General features: G+C 38.0%; 1 protein-coding gene across 1 annotated transcript in view; it reads right to left on the reverse strand.

The window, feature by feature from the left end:
- Positions 1-786: 786 nt before the first annotated feature.
- LOC142089725 (uncharacterized) overlaps positions 787-23,955 on the reverse strand; it is a 40,685-nt gene continuing 17,516 nt past the window's right edge. The window contains exons 5-17 of the mRNA XM_075166560.1: positions 22,772-22,920; positions 20,410-20,586; positions 19,367-19,793; positions 19,017-19,179; positions 15,779-15,890; positions 13,079-13,169; positions 12,421-12,507; positions 10,080-10,232; positions 8,383-8,512; positions 8,223-8,255; positions 6,667-6,770; positions 5,394-5,477; positions 787-1,791 (exon numbers count right to left, since the gene is read on the reverse strand). Of these exons, the coding sequence (XP_075022661.1) occupies positions 1,687-1,791; positions 5,394-5,477; positions 6,667-6,770; positions 8,223-8,255; positions 8,383-8,512; positions 10,080-10,232; positions 12,421-12,507; positions 13,079-13,169; positions 15,779-15,890; positions 19,017-19,179; positions 19,367-19,793; positions 20,410-20,586; positions 22,772-22,920 (1,815 nt within the window). The 3' untranslated portion in view covers positions 787-1,686. The remainder of the gene's footprint in view (positions 1,792-5,393; positions 5,478-6,666; positions 6,771-8,222; positions 8,256-8,382; positions 8,513-10,079; positions 10,233-12,420; positions 12,508-13,078; positions 13,170-15,778; positions 15,891-19,016; positions 19,180-19,366; positions 19,794-20,409; positions 20,587-22,771; positions 22,921-23,955) is intronic.

Genomic DNA, 23,955 nt, shown 5'->3' on the forward strand with positions numbered 1-23,955 from the left:
CAAAAGGGCACTTATGATCCCTGCTTACTTCTTTGAAACAGGAGTTGGGTGCACCTGCCCTTAGGAGCAGATGCAGCTTCCAAACAGGAGCACCCGTGGAGGGCAGGGGTTCGGCTGCATCCCCTTCCCTCAGCAGATTATCGAGGTTGATGTGAAATGAAGCCCTTGCCTTTGGTGATGGACACGTTAGCTGCAGGAACACTTTTCTGCCTTTTCCCATAGGAGTGTGCTGCCAGTCATGGCACATCAGAAGCTGTAAGCTCCCAGCAGCCTATGATGCCCTTTAAAGAACTGAGGCCAAGACAAGAAAAAAATCTTGGGCTTCTTTTATCGCCGCTTTCCAGACAGCGTCCAAGTGCCTCTGTATTCCTGGTGATTGTCCTTTACTGTCTGACATGACCAGCACTAAAAATCTAGGTATTACAGCACCTAGCTGGTGGGTGCTCGGGCTCTTTACGGACCTTTCTCTAAATACCTAGAAGTTCAGCAGTAGGCACACCTAGAAAGAGCAAATGAAATGCTGAATATAGAGAAATTTTATATGCCAGCTGAGAGAGGGTTGCGATAATGTAATTTTTAGATGTAAGTGCATCTAAGCCTTTCAGATGGTTAGCCCTAACTCCTTTTAGCACTGAAGTTAGGGAGTGTTCAGCATTTCTGTCAAAGCCCAAACACTGAGAGACCTGGGCAGTCAGACCTAAAATAAGTCAGGTAATACACTTCTTCTCAAACATCACTGTTTGCAAAATTGGTAGAGAAAATGCCAAATTTTACCAATGACCTTTTAGAACTATTTTCTGCTTTCAATGTTAAACACATCCATTTTGTCTTTGCATTTATAGCCTCCTTTTCTTCTCGCATATTTGAACTCCAGATAATTATTCTAATTAAAAATATGTAAAAGCCAACAAACGCAACAGAAGTATTTTCCCTTTTGAAAACCATGGATAATTACCTCCAGTATCCATTACTTAGATGCCTCATGACACATTTTTATTTTGCTTCTCTGATATTTTTGCATTCCTGCCAATGCAAATCTCACATATTGATTGAATTCTATAGTATTTTACCTGAATACATGACATCAGCCATAAAAAGCACTATTTTATTGCACTGTTTTGGGGGGGGAATAAAAACCAAAACACCCATCCAGACACTTTCTCCATTACATGCCAAGGCTGCAATGCTTTAATAGCAGAAAGACAAACATGAATTTTTGCTAAATATTCTCTGCTCTGAGTAACAGCTCTCTATTTCATTATAAAACTTGTAAAGTATTATTTAGAAAACTACAGCAAAAATAAAAATTAAATCACCATACAGGAACTTATTCATTGAAAGTAATAGTTAAAACTCAGTCAGAAAACTGGGTATCAAAGGAAAAGATTAAAAAGAGAAATTATAAAATGTCAAAAGTGTCTCCTTTCTAAATGTACAAGCATCTCAAGGTACAAAAGCACGAACATCAGAAAAAATGAGGGAGAGGCTCGTAAGTGATCTGTGATCCTACAGGCCAAATACCACTTACAAATTACACATTATAAATTTAATATCTCTTAAAATCAAGGTATACTGCTGTACAGACTACGTGCTACTTATTAGTAGAGAAACTTTCAAACCAATTAACTTAAACATTGTTTCCTGGACTTCTCTTTCCCTCACCTCTTTATAAGATTTGTGTTGTCCTTATGTCATGACTTCAGCACAGGCCTTCCTAAACTCACTAATGAATGAAGATATCCATCCAAATAGTTCCTGAGAGTCTAGGTCTTGCGGCTCCCCAAATTTGACCTGTAAATTTGAAAGAGAAGAATATTTCACATTAGTATATCCGAATAATTTAAACCATGTTCAGGATCTTAATGAAATTAAAAGAGCAAAAGAAAAGTTGAATACTTTCTTCATTAATAATAAAAATAATTAGAAAACTTAGAGCTGCCTAAACGCTCCAGCAAGCTGAGATCCAAAACATCGCAAGTGAAAGTGGCCCCAGGAGTTGTCACTGAATTACCTCAGTGACCTGGGTTTCTGTATAACACAGTCTCTCTGGCTGGACTATAGATCTGCAGCTGAAGAGGAGAAAAATCAGTAAATCATGAAGCTTCCTGGCTCTGCAGTTTGTTACATGAACCCGTTCATAAAAGAAAATATGTACATTACGTAAATGGTTTATATTCCATGGTGGGCGTGGTAGCAGCATGTTCAAGCCAAAAAGTTTTCCTTTTCTGCCATTTTGCTTTGCAAACAAACAAAAATACTCATAGGGAAGCAAACATTTTTGGTAGAAAAAGTAGTTTATCAAAGAGCCACCTTTCCTTGTTCTCTTCTTTCCTTCACCTGAAAACAGTGAACAGATGGAAAGTTTTTGAAAAAGACATGAACAATATCGGCATCCTGTCTGTTCCGCTATAAAATAAGAGGTGAAAGGCAATCATACTACAAAGTTCAGTACCAGGAGAGGGATTCCTGCATTAATTAAAATCACTTCCACATAGGCTCTCCAGTTCTAGGATAGGAAAGGATTTTTGATATTAAATCTGTTGCTAAGGTTTAATTCAAGAGGTTTGTCATCATTTTCAAAGATTCCTCCTTAATGGGACCAATTTGTTAAAGAACGTAACTCTGCCTGCAACGGCTTTCTAATTGAGCAGAGCAAATCTAGAGAACATGCTCCAAAGGCTTCATCAAAAAGTTTAAAAAGGCATCTTGTGTTGCGACAGGTTTTTATCTTGGCTGTAATTGAGAGCTACTCTGTAATTGGGGATACAGCTTTCCCAAGGCTGAACAGCAATGTAGTGGTATTTCAGTATTTCAGATTGCAACCGAAATATATGGAAAGTTTTGGACTGGTATCTGTCATTAGCTAAACATGTTCACCTGGACATCATCTAACATGTTCTTAGGAGCAAATCCTCTGCCTGGAAATCAGAAACACAGTAAAAGAAACCATTCGCATATAATCTAGTCACAAAAACTTTAACATTAACCAGTGACACCAGATTAATAGTTTTGCCTGTTGTGTTCCTAATTGCACCTCCTGGGTGCTCCAAGCCCTTGATCTTTGGCACGCCTCGCCACTCACCCATGGTGTACCATCAGTTAAACAGTAATGAGAGAGGCATTTCCTGGAGCTAGTGACCATCTGTGAGAAGTTGATAGCCCACAGCTATACCACAGGCATTTGTCCCCAATTTATTGTTCATTCCATAGAAGTGTCACATGCCAAGGTCATTATTGATTTTATAAGCAGAATATAAAGTCATAAAGGTAGGCCTGTGGATTTTTGTTTTATGTGCAACATGATTTCCATGGCTACCTACAACACATTTCCAGATCAGCTATTCCCCCAGGTAAGCTGGACTATTCCTTCCTAGTGCTGTTGAGATGATAGCCTGGTCTTTGATCACCCATCCTATTTTATATTTGCTTTACATTTTTGCTGCTTTATAAATATGCAAAAAGATCTGCCTAGCAATAATATTATTCGGAGGAAAAAAATCCATTCTAAGTGAGAGAAATATATCAAATGCCTAACTTTAGAGATTAAGGGAGACGGGGAGGGGGGGCAAAAGGCAGCTGGGTTAAAACTTGAGGAAACTTCCAGTTACACGGAAAATGAAATCCTCTTCAGATGCAAATAAGAGTCTCAGATGAGAGTTTCCAATACAAGAAAGGAAAGCAAAGGGCCTCACACATATATCTGTAGCGCAGCATCACATGTGTAATGCCTCCTGGCTGAAGGTACACAGCTGGAGAGAAACAATGTTTGTGCCGAAGGAGTATGACGGAGTATGCACATGCAGGAGGGCACATCCAGCACTCACTGGGTATGACACAGCTCTGCAAGCAGGACCAGCCACCCGACACGAACTCCTTCTGAAGATGACTTTTAGGTAAAATGAGTCAAATTCTTCCATACCCCATGCAAGAAGTGTTCCCCCGAAGGTTTTACAGCACAAATCTCCCCACTTTTAAATTTGGTGAATACTTTTTAACAATTTCCGCTCATGTAACTCAATTGTTAATTTCTCATTTACACTATTTTTCCCACCTTTTTTCCATCTTGCTTTATCCCAGTCCTTCAACCTTTTTTGAAGGCTTGGGACAGAGTTCTTCGTCTATGCGCTACCATACAAATTTGGCTTGTTACCCTACACTGAGGCATTTTTCCAATTTGTGAAAGGCTGCAAGAGACACAAAGAAACCCTTGCACATTGTTACAATATTACTTTTAGTAAAACATTACTAATTACATTTTCTTGTAATCTCACTGACCTTCAATGTCTGTTCAGATAGGTCCCCAAAGGTCTTCCTGGCTGCATCTTCTGTGTAATGTTTGCCTATCATAAAACTGCTCTACTTCTAATCCCTCCCCCTCATAAAAAAGGAAGGAAGAAAAAAAAAAAACCACAAACCAATACTACCACTTAAAGCTGTGTCCTAATTCCAGGACCAGGAAGTTATTCCAGTTTCAGAGGTTAGCGCTGCGCTTCAGCAAATCTGTCCCTTTCCTTAAAACCTCCTAGTATGACTATTCTGCCGGAGAATACTGTTACCATGGCAGAGACCTCCTGAATTTCTATCACGCTCCAAGAACATTGTACTAAACGAGGAATCTACATGCTATGTTGTTAAAAATTGCAGCGTGGAGCTTTTATCATTCCTTCTGGTGCGACCCTCTGACCCAAAAAAACCATTTTCTAGTGTATGGGACCTAGATGGGTTACTTCTGTTCAGAGGAAAAAATGATTGAGAAAATTAGGTGCTTCTCCGGTGCAAGTGTGGGTGAATATAATAGGAACAAACAAGAACAGACAGTTTCTTTATCGGAAATCTTCTGCCCATGGAGCTTCCTTTCTGCTCTGCTCATTTTTAGATCTGTGCTACTACTAACATCTCTATCCCTGTCTCTCTCACATTCGAATAACAGTAGCTAAATCAATGCCCTGGACTATGAGCTTGTCACTAGGAAAAAACCCTCAGCCCAAGTAACAGAAGATTTGCAGCTGCCTACCAGCCAAAGACACATTTGCTGATAGGCACCAGAAAAGCATGTTGTTTTCCATAACATGTTTTCTCTAATATGTTGAAAACATTCAACAGTTAAACTCATTAAATTTATAAAGTTGGTGAGCATCTACTTTTCTTTTTGATACTTGGGCCGTAGACCCTCTAAAAAGTGGGCTGTAAGTCGTCAAGAAAAATAAAAGCCAGATTTTCATTCAAAATATTCCACCACTGTTAGATTTTTTTTTTTTCCCCCCATTTCTGTGGACAGTATAACTATAGAGCATGTAGAAGTATGGCAACTTCTTGCACTTCTTTCTCACTTTTTTTTTTTTTTTTTAAAGAAATGTAGATGTCTTTTCATTGCATTTTAATATGATATGTACCAGTATGTTGCTATAAAGCTTCTTCATTTCATCACATCTTTTTGACAGCTGGGATAGATCCCCTTCATATTTCTGAATTAAATCCTGTAATAAAATAAAACTTCTTAATTTGGTATAGGAGCATAATATTAAAGCAGAGATTAAACAGCAGTGAAAACAAGATAATTCAAGTCAAAATTTTCATGTCACAAAAATTTCACATTTCACAAAAGATAAGCATACATCAAGCACACACATTTCCTTGCAAGTATTAAGATACCAAAGACAAAAAAAAAAAAGAAACATCAATGTTAGAGAATTTTTTACTGTATCATCCAATGACACTACCTAAATCTATTAAAATTGACAGAACTACATAAGCATCATGAGGTCCTAATTTCCACCCACATTGGGCATAGACTAGCCTTTTTGCATATGAAGTAAACACTCCCAGTTGCTCGTTCTTAAGGAGTCAGAAACAAGGCCTTAGAAACTTAACTTTTGAAACAAAATTTCTCAATCACAGTTCCTTGTGTATATATACATATACAAGACAACTTAATATGTATTGAAGAAGCATAGCGTTGAACTGTTCCAAGGGAGAAGGAAGCGTATGGGTTTAGCAGATGCCGACACTACTCAGTGAAGCACAGCACAAAGACATCCAGGACAGCAGAGATGAACATGGCCACAACACGGCAGTGGGGAACGCCCTCACTGAAGTAGCCCCATTCATAAATAGCACAACAGTGCTCTTGAGAGTTAGTTAAGTTCTTTGCCCCTGAGCTAATAAGCCCTGTATTTGGCTCTGCTGACTCCTGGCCAGAACTGGGCTCCCTCCAGCCTGCTCAGCCACCTCTCCATCGTGACGTCCAGCCCATCTCGTTCTGCCACTAGCATGGGCAGAATCACTTAGATCGACCTATACTCACAACGTAGTTGGATGATGTTTCTCTATGCTATTTTCCCTCCTGTCCGAGGGCAGAGGAAGTTATTACAAATTCATATATGCTCTAAAATTGCTATTATTCCAAAGCGCTTATCGTGGGCAACAGTGGGGCTACCTGTTCCTCATCCACTCCAGCCCATTTGCCTGTGAAGCAAAAGCAGGAGATGCAGAAACTCTGAAAAGCCCTTTCCATGCTGCAGCTTATGGTATGAGACACTATCAGAGGGGAATAAAAGACCACTTTCCCTCAAATTCTCCTGACCCCCTTGCCAGGGCAGGGCTCAGCAAAAACTAAGCAGATTACTCATCTTTTACCTCCAGCCCGCAATACGGTTGTGATGTTACCTTTAGTTCCTTGCAGAACTGTGACTCCTGGGGTGTTGCCTTGATTGTCTTGGGTTTAATAAGCCGCCTGCATTGAATAACATTTTCCAATTCTTTTTTTAAAACTAACAAAAGAGAAAGAAAATGAGAAATTTCACTAGCATGCAGTTGTGTCCAAAGGACTGCAAATGTCTAATTTAGGACATATGGAAAATTTAGGAGAATATGGGTCTATAATATGTTCATCTAGGAATATTAACTTTCTGTTTTGAAATTGAAATCCTAAAAGAAGCATGGGTCTTATGGAAAAAAGTAGCATGTGATCACTTCACAAGCAACTGCAGAATAATGAAGAGGTCGATAGTATGGTTATGCAGCAGCTGTAAATTTGACCTTTCCTAGCTTTGAGCATTGGGATTAGCAATGAAAATAACATTCTTCAAACCTACATTTTTGTGTAGAAAGTTCAGGGTTCCTTTAAAGATAAAAGAACAAAAATTCTACTCTATGTAACAGTAAAAAATCTTGTCAGTTGGCACTAAGCACTACATCAGACTGCTACCGTGGGACCCCTCATGGTGTGAAACGGGGGGAGAAGAGGATACAGCCTTGGCTCCATCCTGAACTGACCCAGGCTGCAGTCTAGCATCTTCCTCCCCTTGTGCTCGTGCAATACTTGCAGCAGATGAGCCCCAGGATGTGCCTTGATCTACATTGGTGGGAAAAGCTGGTTCAGTGGCATTTGGTCCATCTCTTTCCCTCTCTACCCTGGAGAATGGGACTCAGAAGATAAGAGTGATCTACGCTGGGCCTATCAGGAATCCATGGGGGGAAGAGGCCAGTCAATCTCATCCGGTTCTCATAATTCACCTCCTTCGATAGCTCCCAACAGTTTCTGGTACCATGTCTATTGTACCACTTTAACCATGACTTTCCAAAACTGTCTTTGAAATATTTAGTGATTTTGAATTGCTCCCAACGTTGTCCCCAAAGAACACAAATGACTGAAGGTAAATAGTGTTATTTTTAGTTACATATGTCTCCTAAGAAGTTGATTGGAATTTAGCCTCAAGCTACATGCCTGGCTGACTCCCAAAGCTCAGCGGAATAGGTGCAAGGATTTTTCAAACCGAAAGCTGAGAGCAACTATCATTCAGGTATGTTATCAAAGGCTGAAATAGGATATATTGGTCTGTAGTTACAGTCAACACCCATGCCACATTTTCAAAAGATAGATTTTTTATAAACTTTCAACACAATATAAGTCATTTTCATCCACTCATACACCTTCTCTGTCAGCTCTCAAAGGGTTCAATCTAAAATCCATTGACTTCACTGGTCACCTTGTTCAATGGCAAGTTGTAAATGTCTCCCAAAGTCTATCTTACATTTCAACAACCTTGTCTGTTTCCTCCTGTCAACATCACTAGTGTTGGACTCCCTTCTACAGAATGACACCAGTTTGGTTCAAAGAAATTCTTGAACTTCAGGACTGAACTGTAGGCAGTTTTCTCCTGCTGCATTGCTGCACAACATATGAAAATCTTTCTCTGAATTTAGAAAGCACATTTACATACCATCAACTTCAGCACTGAGGCCCTTCATGGAAGCTGGAAAGGAAGAGAGAGGGGAAAAAATGCTAATAGGTATCATTCATATTGTGAGTTTCCACAAAAGTTGAAGGACTTCATTTTTTTTACTTGTTGATTATTTTTTTTTCCCCCTCCCTCCTCTTACCATCAGGAACAGCTTCAAATTCTGTCAACTCCTGAGAAAATTTAGCCAAATCAGGCTCATGTAAGAAGATCTGTTCCACAAGGGCGTGAAGCAAGGTGAACGTCCTCTCCTTACCCCGCAACAGAGGTAACTGCAAATAGAATAGAGCAATAATTGACAGACTGAGCTATTATACTTTAAAAAAAAAAAAAAAGAAACAGCAGGGATGTTGATAGCTCCCAGGTAAATTTGACAAGAATAGAAAACACAATGAAATTAAACTTCTCCTTTTCAATCTGCCATTTCACAGACATTCTTGATTAAGATCAGCTTTACACTTTCATATCCGTTGACCTTCCTTGTTCTTTTGTGTTTTCTTATTCACAGGGGTCTTTTTTAACTTAAGGTATCCTAATTGATTGCAACTGATTTTGGACCTCCAAACACAGTCATTATTCTTTTCCACTTAAAAGCAGTGTGCTGTGTTCACAAAGATAGTAAAGTTCCTTAATTGAATCTGGGAAGATGCTCTGTGGCAGAAAATTATTTTGTAGGCATTTTTCATTATGACAGATGTGGTATTATGGCCACTATATATAAAAAAAAAAGAATGCAAGCTGTGTCTCGGAATTGTCACTAGAGTTATAAATCACTCACTCATATATTAAAGTCTTCAGATGGGAAAGATACCTTACAAAACCAAAATAAAAATTCTTCTCTCTTCCATTCACAGATCAGGCATAATCTTACAATAGTGTTAAAGGTACAAGGCAGCTTAGGAAATTTGTATCTATTTCTTACTTTTTAGGCTAAGAGTATGATGCTCTGCCGCTGTTGGGTGGAGCAGGGGAAAAAAACCCTGCGCTCAGTAGCAGCATTTTGTGGTGGCAAAATCTGATGAAGAGAGGAAAGTTTCCTTAAAACTAATAGGAAGCTTAGCCTAATGTCACACAAGTGGTATGTCAATGAAGAGACAATTAAAGAACTAAGAGCTAGACGATGCTTCTTGTACAGCAGATCTCTATCAGGAAAGAGTAAAGATCACAATTGCCACCTTCGTCCCCTATTCAATCATCCAGCAGAGCAATGATGGGGGGGTTAAAACTATTGCGGGCAAATTTCACTCCCTTTGAATTTATTAACTTATTTACATTCTAATTTTGAAGTTTTACCTTAAAACGGCATTGTACTACTTGTTGCAAAAGACCTTTGCACTGGAGTAAAATGAAGTTTCCAGTGCCATAAAAGTGCCACTACCACGGAAGAAATGCCGTATTTACAGCCTGTGACCACAGTGAAATGAAGAGGATCCATACAGCAGTGCTCTGCACAAAACTGCAAAATATAGTTTATGTAAACTTGCATCGAAACAGGGGCCTGCAGCTCAGACGTCTCTTCTAGCCAGGGGATCTTAACATCAGGGCAGTCAGCATTTTGATGTTCTACCTCATTAGAAACACAGTGTGTTCAACACCCTAATGCCCCCATCTAGCCAGCGCTGCTGTCTAAAGTGGGGAAATGCATCTTGTTATAACACACATTAAAGAATGCATTGTTAAACAGGATTTTGTTTCTAGTGTAACCAAGAGCAGATGTTAAAATGTTAGCTACTCATTAAAAATGATTGCCTTTCTCCACATTCAGGGCAAAACTGAATATTAATGGTTAACGTACCTTAGAATATGATGATTTTAACGACAAAAAAAATATTTACTCACTTTGGTCAAAGACGACAATCTAAATCCTTTAGCCTTCTCTTTTCCAGCCTTTTCGTTTAAATGGTTCCCAATGGCTAAAATGTACTCCAAGACAGCAACAAATTTCTGGCTGGATTGCAGCTGCTTACTCGCCCGGATTTTCTGGTTTATTAGCTGAAACACACAAATCTTCCTTCAGTTCAAATTGAAAATGTGAGTAAATCAATGGTGCCTATACCTTCCCTTTGCCAAAAGTCTCACTGTCCCCACCTGAAGCAAGTCACACCTTAGCAGATGGATATCTTCCTGTCCGACTTCCCTGTGGGAACAGGCCAGGGGTTTTCAAGAAGGACCAGTGAAAAGTCTCCCACCAAGATAAAGCTGGTGTTGGCACAGTTACCCTGCCCCTGATGGAGGTCACATCCTTTCTGGCTGCCAAACCAGCCCTGCCAAAACAACTTCAACCTCATCTCTTAAAAATCCTTCTGAAGAAAAAGTATGCTGTTTGAATGCACCAGATTGCACCAAATGTCAGGCATCAGGGGAAGCAGATAGCCTGAAGCACAGTATAGGGTTCTCCATCCTTCACCTCCCTCCCTTCTATTTATACCAGCTGAAGACTGTTATCTTATCAAAATTCTTAGCACAGCTTCCCCACAAGGAAGAATAATAATTTCCTGTAATCAAACTCAGTATCAATTTCTGTTTTCCCAGGGAAGCCACCTCCCTTCCAGGGCTATATACATAAGAGGTGGTTTTGGTTTAAATTAGGAAATGTATATTTTTTTAGCACCACGCCTCTCTTCATCAGTCACCAAGACACAAATTTAAAAACTGGGAAAGGATGAAACACGTGGGAGAGCCGAAAGCCATTGTTAAAACATTTATAGCACATCACAGGGCCAGAGGGTGCTAAAAGCCAATATTCAGATTGTCTCATAGAATTTTAGGTGTATATTCTATGGTTTACAAACATGTGTTAGCGTGCATAAGAAAATACTTAGGCAACTAATCAGCTCTTCAATGAACATTAAATATCTGTCAAAGCAAAAAGTATATATAATAGCTTCCAAATATTCAAATATTTGGTTTCAGTGGAGGACAGCAAAAGTATAGCATTGTACCAGGCAGGGTCAGAAATCTGTACATCTCCCCAATGTTTTGCATCTGTTCCTCTTCTGGATTTTGTTCACTGTTACTATGGTTTTAATCACAGCCAGACAAAGGATAACAACTTGGACTTGCAGAACTTTCAAATTTTGTTTTCATTCCCATGCAGAATGAGAGCAAAACCTTTGAAACATTTTCATAGAAACAGGATTGTGTTGAAATTCTTTGTTTTGAATCAAAGCAAATACAAACCCTGGCAGGTAAGGCAGCGGTTTGGAACAGGAAGATCCAGTCCATGAGACCGGAACACTGTTTGTTTGCATCCCCCCACCCCTAGGTCATCCTGAAAAAGGCAGAGAGGGACTTGAACTCTGGTTTCAACAGTTCAGTTCAGTGCCGTAATCCCTAGGGTGAACAACCTCCTTCAGTCTTCTGAAAATAGTAAATGTCTATGATTTGCTGGTCTAATAAACTTGCTCTAAGTATCTATGACTTTAGATTGATTCTTTCAGCTTGTGAGGCAAGACCCTCCCCACAAAAGGAATTTAATGGTGAAATTCACTGCTGTCTTATCACTGGCCAAAAAAAGAGGAAAGTTTAACAACGTCAAATAAAAATTTGAAAATCCTTTCCTGTTCTTTTCTCCCTCCTTTGTGGAAGTCTATTCCACTGCCAGGCCCATCAGCAGCTGCTTCTTGAACCTTAGTGGAATAAGGATGATATTAAATGCACATACATGTATATACATGCAAAGCATAGCCCACATTTGTCTCTTTTTTTTTTTACTGTGTTTTGTTTTGAACCAGTACTCTGGAATACCATCGTTAACAAAACACAATAAAATGAATTGGATTCCCAAAAGCATTCCAAATGCAGCAGCCGATAGTGCCACTGTATTTCAAATGTAGCCTGTCTCTAACAGTTTTATGTCATTTACAATTCCTTGGCTATCAAAGCCATGACCTATAGAGATTTTATGAAATTTTTTAACCTTTTTGCTTGTTACTTTTGAACAGTGCCATGAAATGTGGTTTTTTTATACACTAGGCTGCCTGGTTTATTACACTATGAATTGCTCACATTATGGACTGTGAGATATTTTGCTATTAAAAAAAAAAAAGGGGGGGAAGAACCAAAACCAAACTTCCCCAACTACACAGCTTTGAAATCTGCATTGAGGCCACTTGGCCCTCTACTATCTAACTGCTAGATTTTTATTACAAACACACTATTAAGGAGTCATATTACTTACAGGCTCCAAATCTCTCATGCTCACAGGGAGCTCACGTACGGTAAGCAGGAGATCCAACCTCTGGCCTAAGTGGGGGATTTTACACATCTGCATAAATTGAACAGAAAAGGAATCAAAACCCATGTTTATACCAAAACATGCACATTTATTTACACAATAAATTTCATAATTTATTGAGTAATTCATCTGCACCTTAGTTTTCCTAATTTCTGTGCTCATTTATTAATTTTATTCTAGGCCTTAAGTCTGTAGATATACTATTGCACATACCTGAATATGCATATTTGCATATGTAAATTCAAGAAGACACCATATGCTCGTAGGGTCAGACATTATTTAAATCAATGACACTCATTTCTTGTGAACAGGAATGGTTAAATGCATACAATTTTATGTTATAGATTTTGGAAATCTAGCTCAGAATAAATCAGCTCCTACTCTGGAGGAAGGGGACGGCGTGTGACTTGGAGGCACAAAGGGATCCATACAGTTCTCTTCATAATATCTAGCTGTCTCAACTCTTTATCAGATAAATCCTCTTATACTGATGCTGGCTGAGATTGTAAAGTTCCAAACAACAGCTTCTTGTAGTGGTTTTATCTAGAAGAGAGAGTCCCAGAAATAGCATATGGTGTCTTTTAACGCTGTACCTTCTTACCTGTAACATAAACTGATCAACCACATGCAGCTCTGAAGGAGACCCCTTGAATGACTGGTACCTTTCTGCGTCTTTTGGTGTTGGCATGTATCTGTAAAACAGTAAATGAAAATTAGATGTCCTCTTCCTCTTCATTCTATATTGTTATAACATGAAACAATCATTCCATTCCATGCATGGGAATTTCTTACTGTTGAGTGTGTTTTACATATTGCATATTTATTCTTTAACCATTGGAACTTTATAGACATTTGAGCCAACTATGCAACGGAAAGCAAAAACGACCTGCAGATACATCTGCATATCTGGAAATGCTTATATATACATAAGGCTTGAAAATAAGAGTCAGTTGTGTTCACCTGCAGACTACAGACAATTTGCAGCGGCATGGGCAATTTGGGAAAAGGTAAAACCACACGACAGAGGAGTTAAGGCCATAATTTCCAAAGAGGTTCATTAATGCTATGCTTGATACATACGTGCCTTGTTTTCATTGATTGGGTGAAGATACCTGACAACCTTTCCAAAGCACCTAGAAACAATATACACTTTTTGAGCAGTTATGGCCATGCTGGCTCAGCTTGTCTCCAGCAATAACTTCTTTGAAAAATTAGCACAAAAGCAGAGCAGACTCATGCTATGGTGTGATTAACCAGTGGGCCCCATGAAACAAGAGTGGGCAATGGCATCTCTGTCTTTCTGCATCACTGCATCACATCCAAGATCCATTTCTCATTTTTGTCGTGATAGCACTTAATACGGACTCACAACTTACTTTCTTCTGCGTAAGGTAACAGAATATTCTCCCACAGTACTCCAGAGCTGCAGATTTTTAGAAAACTGATGTGTTTTAACATGCCTCCACTTGGAAAAATAAACACACCACCACAGTTCCCCTCCTTTGGAGATCTTCCTGCCTGTCTGCCTGATACACTATGGGAATTCATAGCATATCATAAGAAAAATGAAATCGATGTTATAGCTAACATACGAGAAGGAGTGTTAAGAATCTTAAATAATATTCAGGTCTACTATCTTCTTTGTCTGCAAAAAATCTACTAAATTTTTAGCAAGTGTGATTAAACACTCATGTAAACATGGGGATAGACATACATTTTCATTAAAAGTAAGGAAATGTATTCAAAGATGGAAAAAATAAAGCAAAGATTTTAGCATGTTAAATATAGGACAAACAGTAAGATTTTTTTTTTAACTGTTGTCAATAATTTAATGACATTTCAATTGAATAATTGCTGGGTTTTGAATTATTAAATCTATATTAAAGCAGATTACAAAATATTAACTTCATCACCATTCAATATGAAGAAAAAATAATAATTCTCATTTAAAAATAACAGTTATCTGTTGGCAAATGAAAGGTTTTTTTATTTATCGTTAAAAATAGTTTGACTTTTTAAGCAAATTCAAAGAACATTTTTTTTTAAAGCTGACAGCAAATATCTTCATTTAATCAGAAGTCTGATATCCCATCAAATTGTTTTAATGTATTATGTATATGAAATTAAACTAGCAGATTATCTAGAAGGTTTAAAGTTTAAAGCATTAAACAATGGAAGCCATGGAAAAGGAAGCACAAGAATATGTGAATGCATTCCATAAATATCTTTTTACATGAATGCAACTCTAATGGAATTTGTGCAATGAAAAATCTCCCACTGTTCTGAAAAATTAAGTTTATAGAGACAAAGAGTGCTTTGCTATTGATTTTAAGACATCAGGATAAAGAATCATTCAGAGAACTATGGAAAGGTTTCCGCGTCAAAATAAGTTCTGAAGTTTCTAATAATATTCCACCACCTCCACTAAACTTCACTGGATACATGAGCAGAACATTTTGCTCACTGGTCACAGTCTTGAAAATGTAATCTTGGTTTGGGCTTTAAATATTTTTCATTCTACAGTAGTAGAATTTAGACTTCCTGCTCAGGCTTAGACAGTATGACAGGTATAATTTGCACAGAGAGGAATTTTCCAGCCCCTGAGTACTACTCTAGGATGGGTACTACTCTAGGATGCCACTTCTTTCCTTTCTTTCTATGTCAAACTATTCAAAGAGATACAATCCAGTTCCTATAAATTTCACATGCCAATAGTTTGCTTCCACTCCTGAAATCTATTTTTCTCAACATAGTAATTCAATTTTTATAAAGATACAGAAATTTGCATTCTGCTTTAAACCCACAAATCTCTGCCACTCAGAAATACTGGTATTCTCAATATCCCATCATCCCATGAAGCTCCTTTAACACTTGTCTGCCTTCCTCTTCTCCAAATAAATTTTAAATTTTTCATTTCTGATGCCACAATAGACAGTAAGGCTGTAGTAAGAGATGTTGTAAAGTTTCCTCATCAAGTTACACCTGCTCACTGCCACAACTTACTCTTTTACTAACTCGGCTCCTTGTAACTAGTTCACAAAATCATGTCAGATTTGCTGTCATTTCTTGCAATCGCCTTTCCTACACAACGTGGGGAAAAGTGATATTTTGGGGGAGTACTCTAAAATCTCAGTTGCAAGGACTGAGATTTCTGAGTGCAACCCTAATATTCTATTCAGATTCAGGATAGATCCAATGTCTCAGTAGCATCTTTCCTGAGCTTCGCATTATTTGCAGAAGACTATGCCTTCTCCAAAAGGTAACATATATTACAAACAAACAATTGAACCTCAAAGATTACCTTCTTAGTGCTGTAATCTGCTCATCTGTAAGTCCACCACTTTCTTCATGTATAATATATAGTTTTTCTTTCAGCTCACTTGGTTTTATATGGAAACTTTTAAGAAAAATGTCTGGAGGAAAATGATTCTTAGATTACTTGAGAGAAAATGCTCAAGGGAAGGAAAATCACCAAAACATTTCATATTTACTTTCCAGATTTAAAAAAAGAAAAATAAAAAAAACACAACCAGAAAAAAACAAAATGCTTAGTAGCTGCTAATGCTAAGGCAAAAACTCAGTCTTCATATTTTCTTTAAACATACACAGCAGTAGTCAAGCAAAAATATATTTCTGTCAGAACATAGTCAATGCTTAAGACAGAACTATCAAGATACTGTTATCGGAAGGTACTCAAGTCCTTGCTCGTATATATTTCTCCTGTACTTAGCTCAACAGTCAAAATAATTTTTTTCCAATAACAATACAATGTATTGGCATATTATAATATTTTGAAGGTTAAAGAAATTAAATTTTGCATTTGTTTTGGTTTTATTCATTTGCTTTGTTTAATTTCTTCCAGGGTTCAAAAGAAGGTAGTTAGAGTCCATGCAAGAAAAATTACTCCCAAAATGAAGGCAACCTGGGAAACAGAAGTGCTCACTTCTTCCACACTGCTTGATATTTAAAATCTGATTAAGAGTTTTTGTAATGTTTAAGACTTCTGTGCTGTCATGGGGCTGGCTCATAAGATGCATTATAATAGGAAAATGGAAATGTCTTTTCCCCAAACGGGTGAAGAACCATTTGTAAGGCTATTGCTCCCAAAAAGACTACTTTGTCTTGCCAGTTATTCTTTAATTACTGTCTGTCTCCATCATCATTACTAAAGGATGAAGGTAAAAAAGGAAGCACAAGGAAGTGAACAGAGGGCATCAGCAGAGAAAGCAAAAAGATTTAAATGCTTCTCAGTGTTGGCATGAAACTTGTCCTAGAGTCTCTGCTACAACAGAACTCCTCTGAGCAGCTCAAGGGGATTGGGAAGGAGAATTCAGGAAGGATATGTATGATTTGCCATTTTTTTTCTCCAATTCTAAAAACGAACAGAGGTTTTCAGGTTACAGGAACTTGCTGTGGCCCAAATCAGCTGTTAATGGTTCCCAGGAGACTATTGGCCAATGGAGTATACACCATTTATTCTTCCTCTGACACACTTTCCGCCCTTTTAATTTTGTTATAAGATCTAGCTTTAGTGCTAAGCCTGGCAGAATCTTCCCTTTTCCCTTCTTTTGCTTTTTATGCCTTATCTTTTGCTTCCCTATGCCTTTTAAAGCATGTATCTCTTTTGGTGTGGTGATGTCTATGGACCGTAACAGAGTGAATAACTCATAGTAAAATGTTGATTTTAAAATTTTCATAACTGGTCTACAAAGCATTTAATATTTTCTTGAACGTTTTCAGTAGTTTAAATTAGCCACTGAATGAATTCCAGTCATCAGACTTTGCCAAAGTATTTTCCTAGGCAAAATAAGGATTGTACATATGGGAAACGAGGTCTCATACAGAGAAACAGGCACCAATCAAGTCACAGAAGCCGGTATTTTGACTCCTAAATCAGTTTTTACCACTAGATCCCACATTATTGGATTAACATATACACTATAGTGTCTCCCAAAATTTTTTCATTGAAAATCTGGGGATGTTTCTCTTGTCTCTCTCTTTCTGGTACCTGTTCTCTGTATGGCAGAAATTTATTTTGTCTACAAGAATCCCCTAGATAACTTAGCTTTCATTTGCATTTTCTCATACATTGGGCTTGAATTTAGTATGTAGATCTTCTCTCAGAACTCTCATTTTTCTCTTGTGTTCAGAAACCCACTCAAATACTCAAGAAATTTTAACCTACTGATATTTTGGAGCTTCATGTTTTTATTCATTAAACTGTGGTTTGCAGCACTTGCAGGAAGATTAGTCAGAATTCTCAGGATCAAATTAACTTTTGATCTAAGTAATGTCCATTATAGTAAGTATATGCCAAAAATCTCACTGATGGGACTTTAAGGATAAGATTAAGAAACGGATGTAAAATGTCTCAATGAAAAAATTGTAAGAGGAGTAGGATCAAAAGAAGAATGGTGCTATTTGCAAACCAAAAGAAACCGCAAAAATTTAGTAGATAAAAGTGCTATTACAGGATTCTTTTTATCTGCAACAGCACTTTCATATCACTCACTTCCTTTTAACACTTCAAATTGTTAGTCAATGGATGCAATAATTCCAACAAGTTATCTCCATTTACAGTTCCCAATTAAAACTTTACACAATCTCCAAAATATATTCTTTCTTATCAATATTCATAAAGATGAAATCATTAAAACTTCAAAATTAACAGTCCCAAATTCTTTACACATGTAACATTTTTTAAAACATCGCTAGGTTACAGAACTTTTTTGGAAAGCCATCTCTTTAATAGAAATCAGAGTAGTCTTTGAAGAACAATTACTCTTGCTTCTTTAATATCTACCACTTCTCATCAAAGTAATTGAAAGACCTTTACATCATTTTATTAGTAAGACCAGAACTATGTGTTGAACTGCTTCATTAGCTATGAAAGACTGTTCTAGGTCAGGCCTTTGGCAGAATCATACCTGGGATATGAGAGGGAAGGATCCTTGTTCATGATCATTCAAGACAGCCATGCATAGTCTAAGCTATCGGCCAGAGAAAGGCCAAGACAGTTCGTGCGACCTGGCTTGTAGCTGCCTCAAAGGCTTCTTATGCCAACCCATCTACATCTACATGAATATTCTTGAACTCAGTGTAGGAGAGAGACTGAGCACAGTTCTCACAGTTCTAGCTATCAAGCTGTTTCTGTTGACTTGCTTCACCTGGACAGTCCACAAAATTTGAAAAGCCCTTGAAGTCAGAGTCTTAGCATTGATTTCACAGGTGTCATACATGATTTTACACGTCTGCCCTAAGACAACAGCATCACAGCTCAATGGCACATCCACATGTTTTGTACAAGAAGAGGAGAAGCTTGGTGCTTCTACTCTACATCATTAAGGACCACATTTACAGCAACTGAGCCATGAGGTCTATTTTTATAAATTATTAGAGGGGCACTGAATTAAAAGATGATTTACACACAAGCTTGTCTCATCGCCTATTGAATGGCAGAAAAATGCAAACAGAAAATGCATGCAGTGCTCACCCCAGGCTTCCAGATATGAGTACACAGTTCTTATTAATGCACTTACTGAAGTTATGTGCAACTTTTCGATCTAACATGATGTGCTGGTTCACTGAAGGTTCGTTGCCCAAAAATACTGCCATGTCCTGGATCTGGAACTGATCACAGAGTCTGGATACATCTATTTTTTTCTTGCATGGGTCACATGATCCCCAGACAGATTTTTGAATCTGAAAATATAGGAGTGACAGAGTAAATAAAAAGCCAAAAGAACAGAGGCACTTTGTTCCATCCCAACATAGAGAAGGGCATCCAGGTCGTTCTGTGGCACAGCTGTACTTTTATGATAACTATACATGTAATACAGGCTACAATATTACTTTTTTCTTTAACAGCTACCATCAGTTTCATCCTTACCTTATCACAAGGAACAACATCCCAGTGAAAGGCTTTGGTTCTCTTTGTCGATGGAGAGAGGCTGCAGGGCTGCGGGAATGCAGGTGGGGCTGGCGGTACCTCTGCCTTACTTATGGGAAGTGGAAGACATGGTGATGCTGGGGCTGCTTCCCCCTCTGCAGGCTTTGTCTGGGGGCTTGAAGACTTGTTCAGACTGGTTGTTGCAGAACTCACACCAAAGTGGAGGGCCTCCTCTTTCTGATCATTCAGAGGTATAGTCAAATCCTCATAATCAGCTTCAGAGGAGGTGCATTCCTGAGGTCCCCCCTGAGGCAGTGAGGCACTCTTGCACAGCTGACAGTACCTTTCTATGAGAGACACCCATTCATTCTGGAGCTTGCTAACATCCTCTGTCCTGTTATTTTGGACAGTAAAGGGTATTCGAAACCTGAAATTTAAGAATGTCATATATAAACGCAAGGAAGTGTAAATAACATGCTGACTAATACAGCCACAGATATTTCTTATTTAAGCAGAATGATGTTCAGCAGCTTTACTTGTCAAAGGAGCCCCGTGCTGCTGACTCTGACCTTTTCAGACAGAGTTAATTGCTTACGTGTCTAAGGTTAGAGAGCTGAAGTTTTGCCATATATTGACTTTGTGGTGCAGTTACCTCGTAATTCCTCTTCTCCACCTTGGGGGAAGGTGAACAATGTGCTACGTCTTACTATGCTTGTTGCACAAGCTAGTCAGAACCTGTTCACACACCTGTCCTATCAAGCTGAATGATATATCTCTTCACTGGCTCCTGACATGACAACTAGACAAGTTTTTGTGGGCAGTATTTCAATGTATCTTCTCAATCCCACATTGTGGTACTTTTGATTCCTCCTTAAAATACTCATCAAATCACTGCAGAGCAATGGGAGGGGTAATCTATATAATTCTGATGGCCTCGTTTCTCCACTATTGTATTTTGTTCTGGGACATTTAGATTCTCTGTTGCTTGACCTTGTTTTCAGTAGTTCTGCTTTAACAAATTATTAATTACCAACAATACTTACAAATAATTGTGTTCTTTAGTCTGAACTGAAAAGGTACTGCATCCATTCTCCTTGCTGACACTCACATTACCACCTGACAAATTAATTGTATTTGTTACAGGGTCTGCAGTCTTGTTTTTTCCTCCCAGACCTATGCAATATAAAGTCAATTCTCCTTCACGTAGTTGTACCAAGTACCTGAAGGACAAGGAATAGAGATACAGTTCATTCTTCACTGACTACTTATTTACACAAGCCTTGCCTTTGTTAAAGCATATTCTAATGTCGATAAGTCTCCACATTTTCATAGCATCTTCCATGGATCAGTCAAAAAGTATCAATACTAAAGCATAAAACCTTTGAGATGAGGGCTTCTTATTCTCATCTGACACGCAAGTAAACTGTGACATAAAATATGAACTTCCAGCCTGCCATGCCTAATGAGAGCGCTAAAACTAAGAACTGACTATCAACCAAAAATCACACAAGTCCTGTTAATTTGTTAGCTACACTCTGTCCCGCCCACTCTATTTATTCCTTTCATTTGTTTGTGATGGTGGGTCTTTTGGACTACGAGCTTTTAAAGGAATTCACTATGTGACTGAGCAGCACATAATATGACGAGGCTTCAGAGTTTCTGTGTCTTCCAGGTTTTACTGCTGCCAAGCTATAAACAAGTCACCATAATATAAGTTAGTGTCCAACCTTATAGTCCAATAATTCTCCCTCTCTTGGAAATGCCTCTGCACATGCTCTTACTCCATGAGGACTGATCATGATTGCCCCTCATTCCCCTGAGTCACTTGGCAGGAAGGGGTCAAAGTATTCTGCTCTCAAGGGCTCCCATCAGAAATGACTGTGCCAAAGTGTGGGTATTACCTATTTAAATGACAAATTAATACTGGCACAAATTGCCTGCCCATACGCAGCTTCTATTAGAGCAAAATGTTCTAATTCTGCTCTGCTGCTTATAACAAAGGGCCCACATTCAACAAGTGGGGCTTTACTGTATGAGTTTTTTATTCTTATTTAAGCATTTGCATTCTCATTTTTCTTGAGGGTTACTGCATTTCTTTATCATTCTGACAGTTCTATCAGACCTTTCTTTTCCTCCACTCTCTCTTCAAGGTGTGGCTAGTTGATTAAGGTGTTCTATGAGGAATTTAAATAAGTTTAGCTCCTCCAGAAGAATTAAACATAAAATATAAATTGCATCTATTCGCACATAAACAGTCAAAGTGATAAGAATTGTTTAATGGAGCTGGCAGTTATATTGATCTCTCCTTTCTTTAAAGCAGGGACTTATAGTTTAATCAGATCTCCAGATGTTTCCACCATTATTTACTTTGCCAAAAAAAAAGAGAGGATTAATATCAGGAAGAAAGCAACAAGGGCTTTGCTTCACAAGATAAATAAAAATCAATTTTTGTTTGTTAACAAACTTGTTAAATGTTGCAAGGTAACAAATCCTGGGACACACTTGAGGATAGTGTTTACAAGACATACAGTTGTAGCCTTTTAAAAACAATTAAAATCATTTTCTGTGAACTGTGAAGTCTTTTGAGATAATTGTCCTGTGTAGATAATTACAATGTTAAATTTTTTTTCATTAGTTTTTGGTAGACAGATTTTTTTTTCTTTCTTTCTTTCTCTCCTTTGATAGTATAAGCAATTTCCAAGTATTTTAGTAGCTGGCTCATGGGAAGGGTGGGTTGTCTATAGGATGGGTAGCAAACTATATAAAATCATTGTGGCTGGTTCACTGGTTCAGTAACAGAATAAGCAGAAGCAGAAGTCATGCTTATCTGTGATGGTTTAGGGGCTGAATGAAATGGTGGTGACAGTCCATTTCCCACTGAATAATGATTCCTGTCTCTGAAACCACCACCCCATCAGGCCACCATGGTTGGTCACCCCCACAGGAGGGAAGTTCAGAACATTACGAGAATGAATTACAAATTTTGGGGCAGCCATTTGGCCAGCGTGAGTCAATATTCTTTAGCAGGACTCCTATACTCCTTATCTGCTTTGCCAGTCTTTTTCTCCTTTTCCTTATGAATGAAAATGGAGTAAAAAGTAAAAAGGTAAACATAAAGAAGTCCCACCATTAAAATCACTCTGAGCACCACCACCATTATATATTTGTGTTAGTAATGCACACAGCAGTCTCTAGCACACATCAGAACTTCATTTTGTTGGGTACCACTATTGCACTAACAGTTATTTTCAACATCTTCATCTCATGCAGATTTGGCATCTAAGTTTTAACTTTAAAAAGCAATTAAATAATTAACTTATTATCAGCAAATTAAAATCTTAAGGTATTTATCATAAATTTTAACAAAATCTACAACCCAGAGGTCTACGAAAGTGCAGTTCGTACTTCACCCATTCATTGGATGTAAAAGTGTTTTGCTGCAAATCCAGCAGTCCTTCATGTATCACATCACATTCTGCAGGTCTTCCAGAGCAGGAATCTGCTGGTCTCTTGTATGAATTGCTCTGTATAACTCTGCTCAGAAGGTATGTTATCTATATAATAAATAGCAGCAGAGAGAGTATATTTTCCATGTTAATTCCCTTGAATAAGACATTAATAGGTGGATTTTTCAAGTATAAAAATGATAGACAACACTATAAGCAGCAGCCAAATAGGTAACATAAATTAACGTAAAATAAATAGGGTCTTTCTAGGATGCTAAACTACTTAACTGCAATTTGGTTTTATGCCCACAGTTCTAAACCTGTCAGTGTAAGGAGAATATAATTTTAATCTGGAGGGTTTACTGTAAAACATAATTTTACTTTTTTAATTCATACACAAAGCAATCTAGGATAAAGTTTCTGTTCAGCTCAGTTCCAGCCCAAGTGGTAATTGACTGATTTAGCTTGAAATCTCAAATGAACACAGTAGAAAAATGAAGGCTTGCCTACCATTGAAAATAGCATGGATTAAGGTGGGTTTGAATTTAAAGCACTTTATTACACAGAGCCATGTTTGAGTGTTCTTACTGCAGAATACATGTGCCTTTTTGAGCTCTTCTGCTAAATGTAATCAATTTTGAAAATTTAGCTAATCAACCATGAGGTACTGTTCATCTGGAATAAAAGTTTCTGCACATGGAGTGAACCATTAAGTTTCACGAGGGATGAATCCCTCTGCAAAAAAGCCCCTTAAAAATGTTTCACATCAGAACTTTGGATGCAAACTCTTCCATGCTTTTTGAGAGTTTGTATCTCAACCTAAATTGTGCAGCTGGCTTCAGCACCTCAGCAGTGGGATGACACAAACTCCAAGACTTGATCACTCCTGAACACATGGGATAGCTGCAATCAGGTGAAAAGCTAATGCTAATGTCACGACTTGAGTTTCTCAGGTTTCAGTGTAGAGTCTGATTACACTACCTACTTGGAATATTTAATTGAGCCTAGAACTCGAAAGGAACTGAGATCTTAAAATGAAACAACTCATACAAAATCTTGCAACACTGAATCATTTCATTAAAAAAAAATCTAGTACCTAGGTTGTCTTCCTCTGATAATTTTATAATTTCAGTGTATTTTGAT

Source organism: Calonectris borealis, chromosome 17 (genome assembly GCF_964195595.1).
Source record: "Calonectris borealis chromosome 17, bCalBor7.hap1.2, whole genome shotgun sequence".
Lineage (NCBI taxonomy): Eukaryota > Metazoa > Chordata > Aves > Procellariiformes > Procellariidae > Calonectris > Calonectris borealis.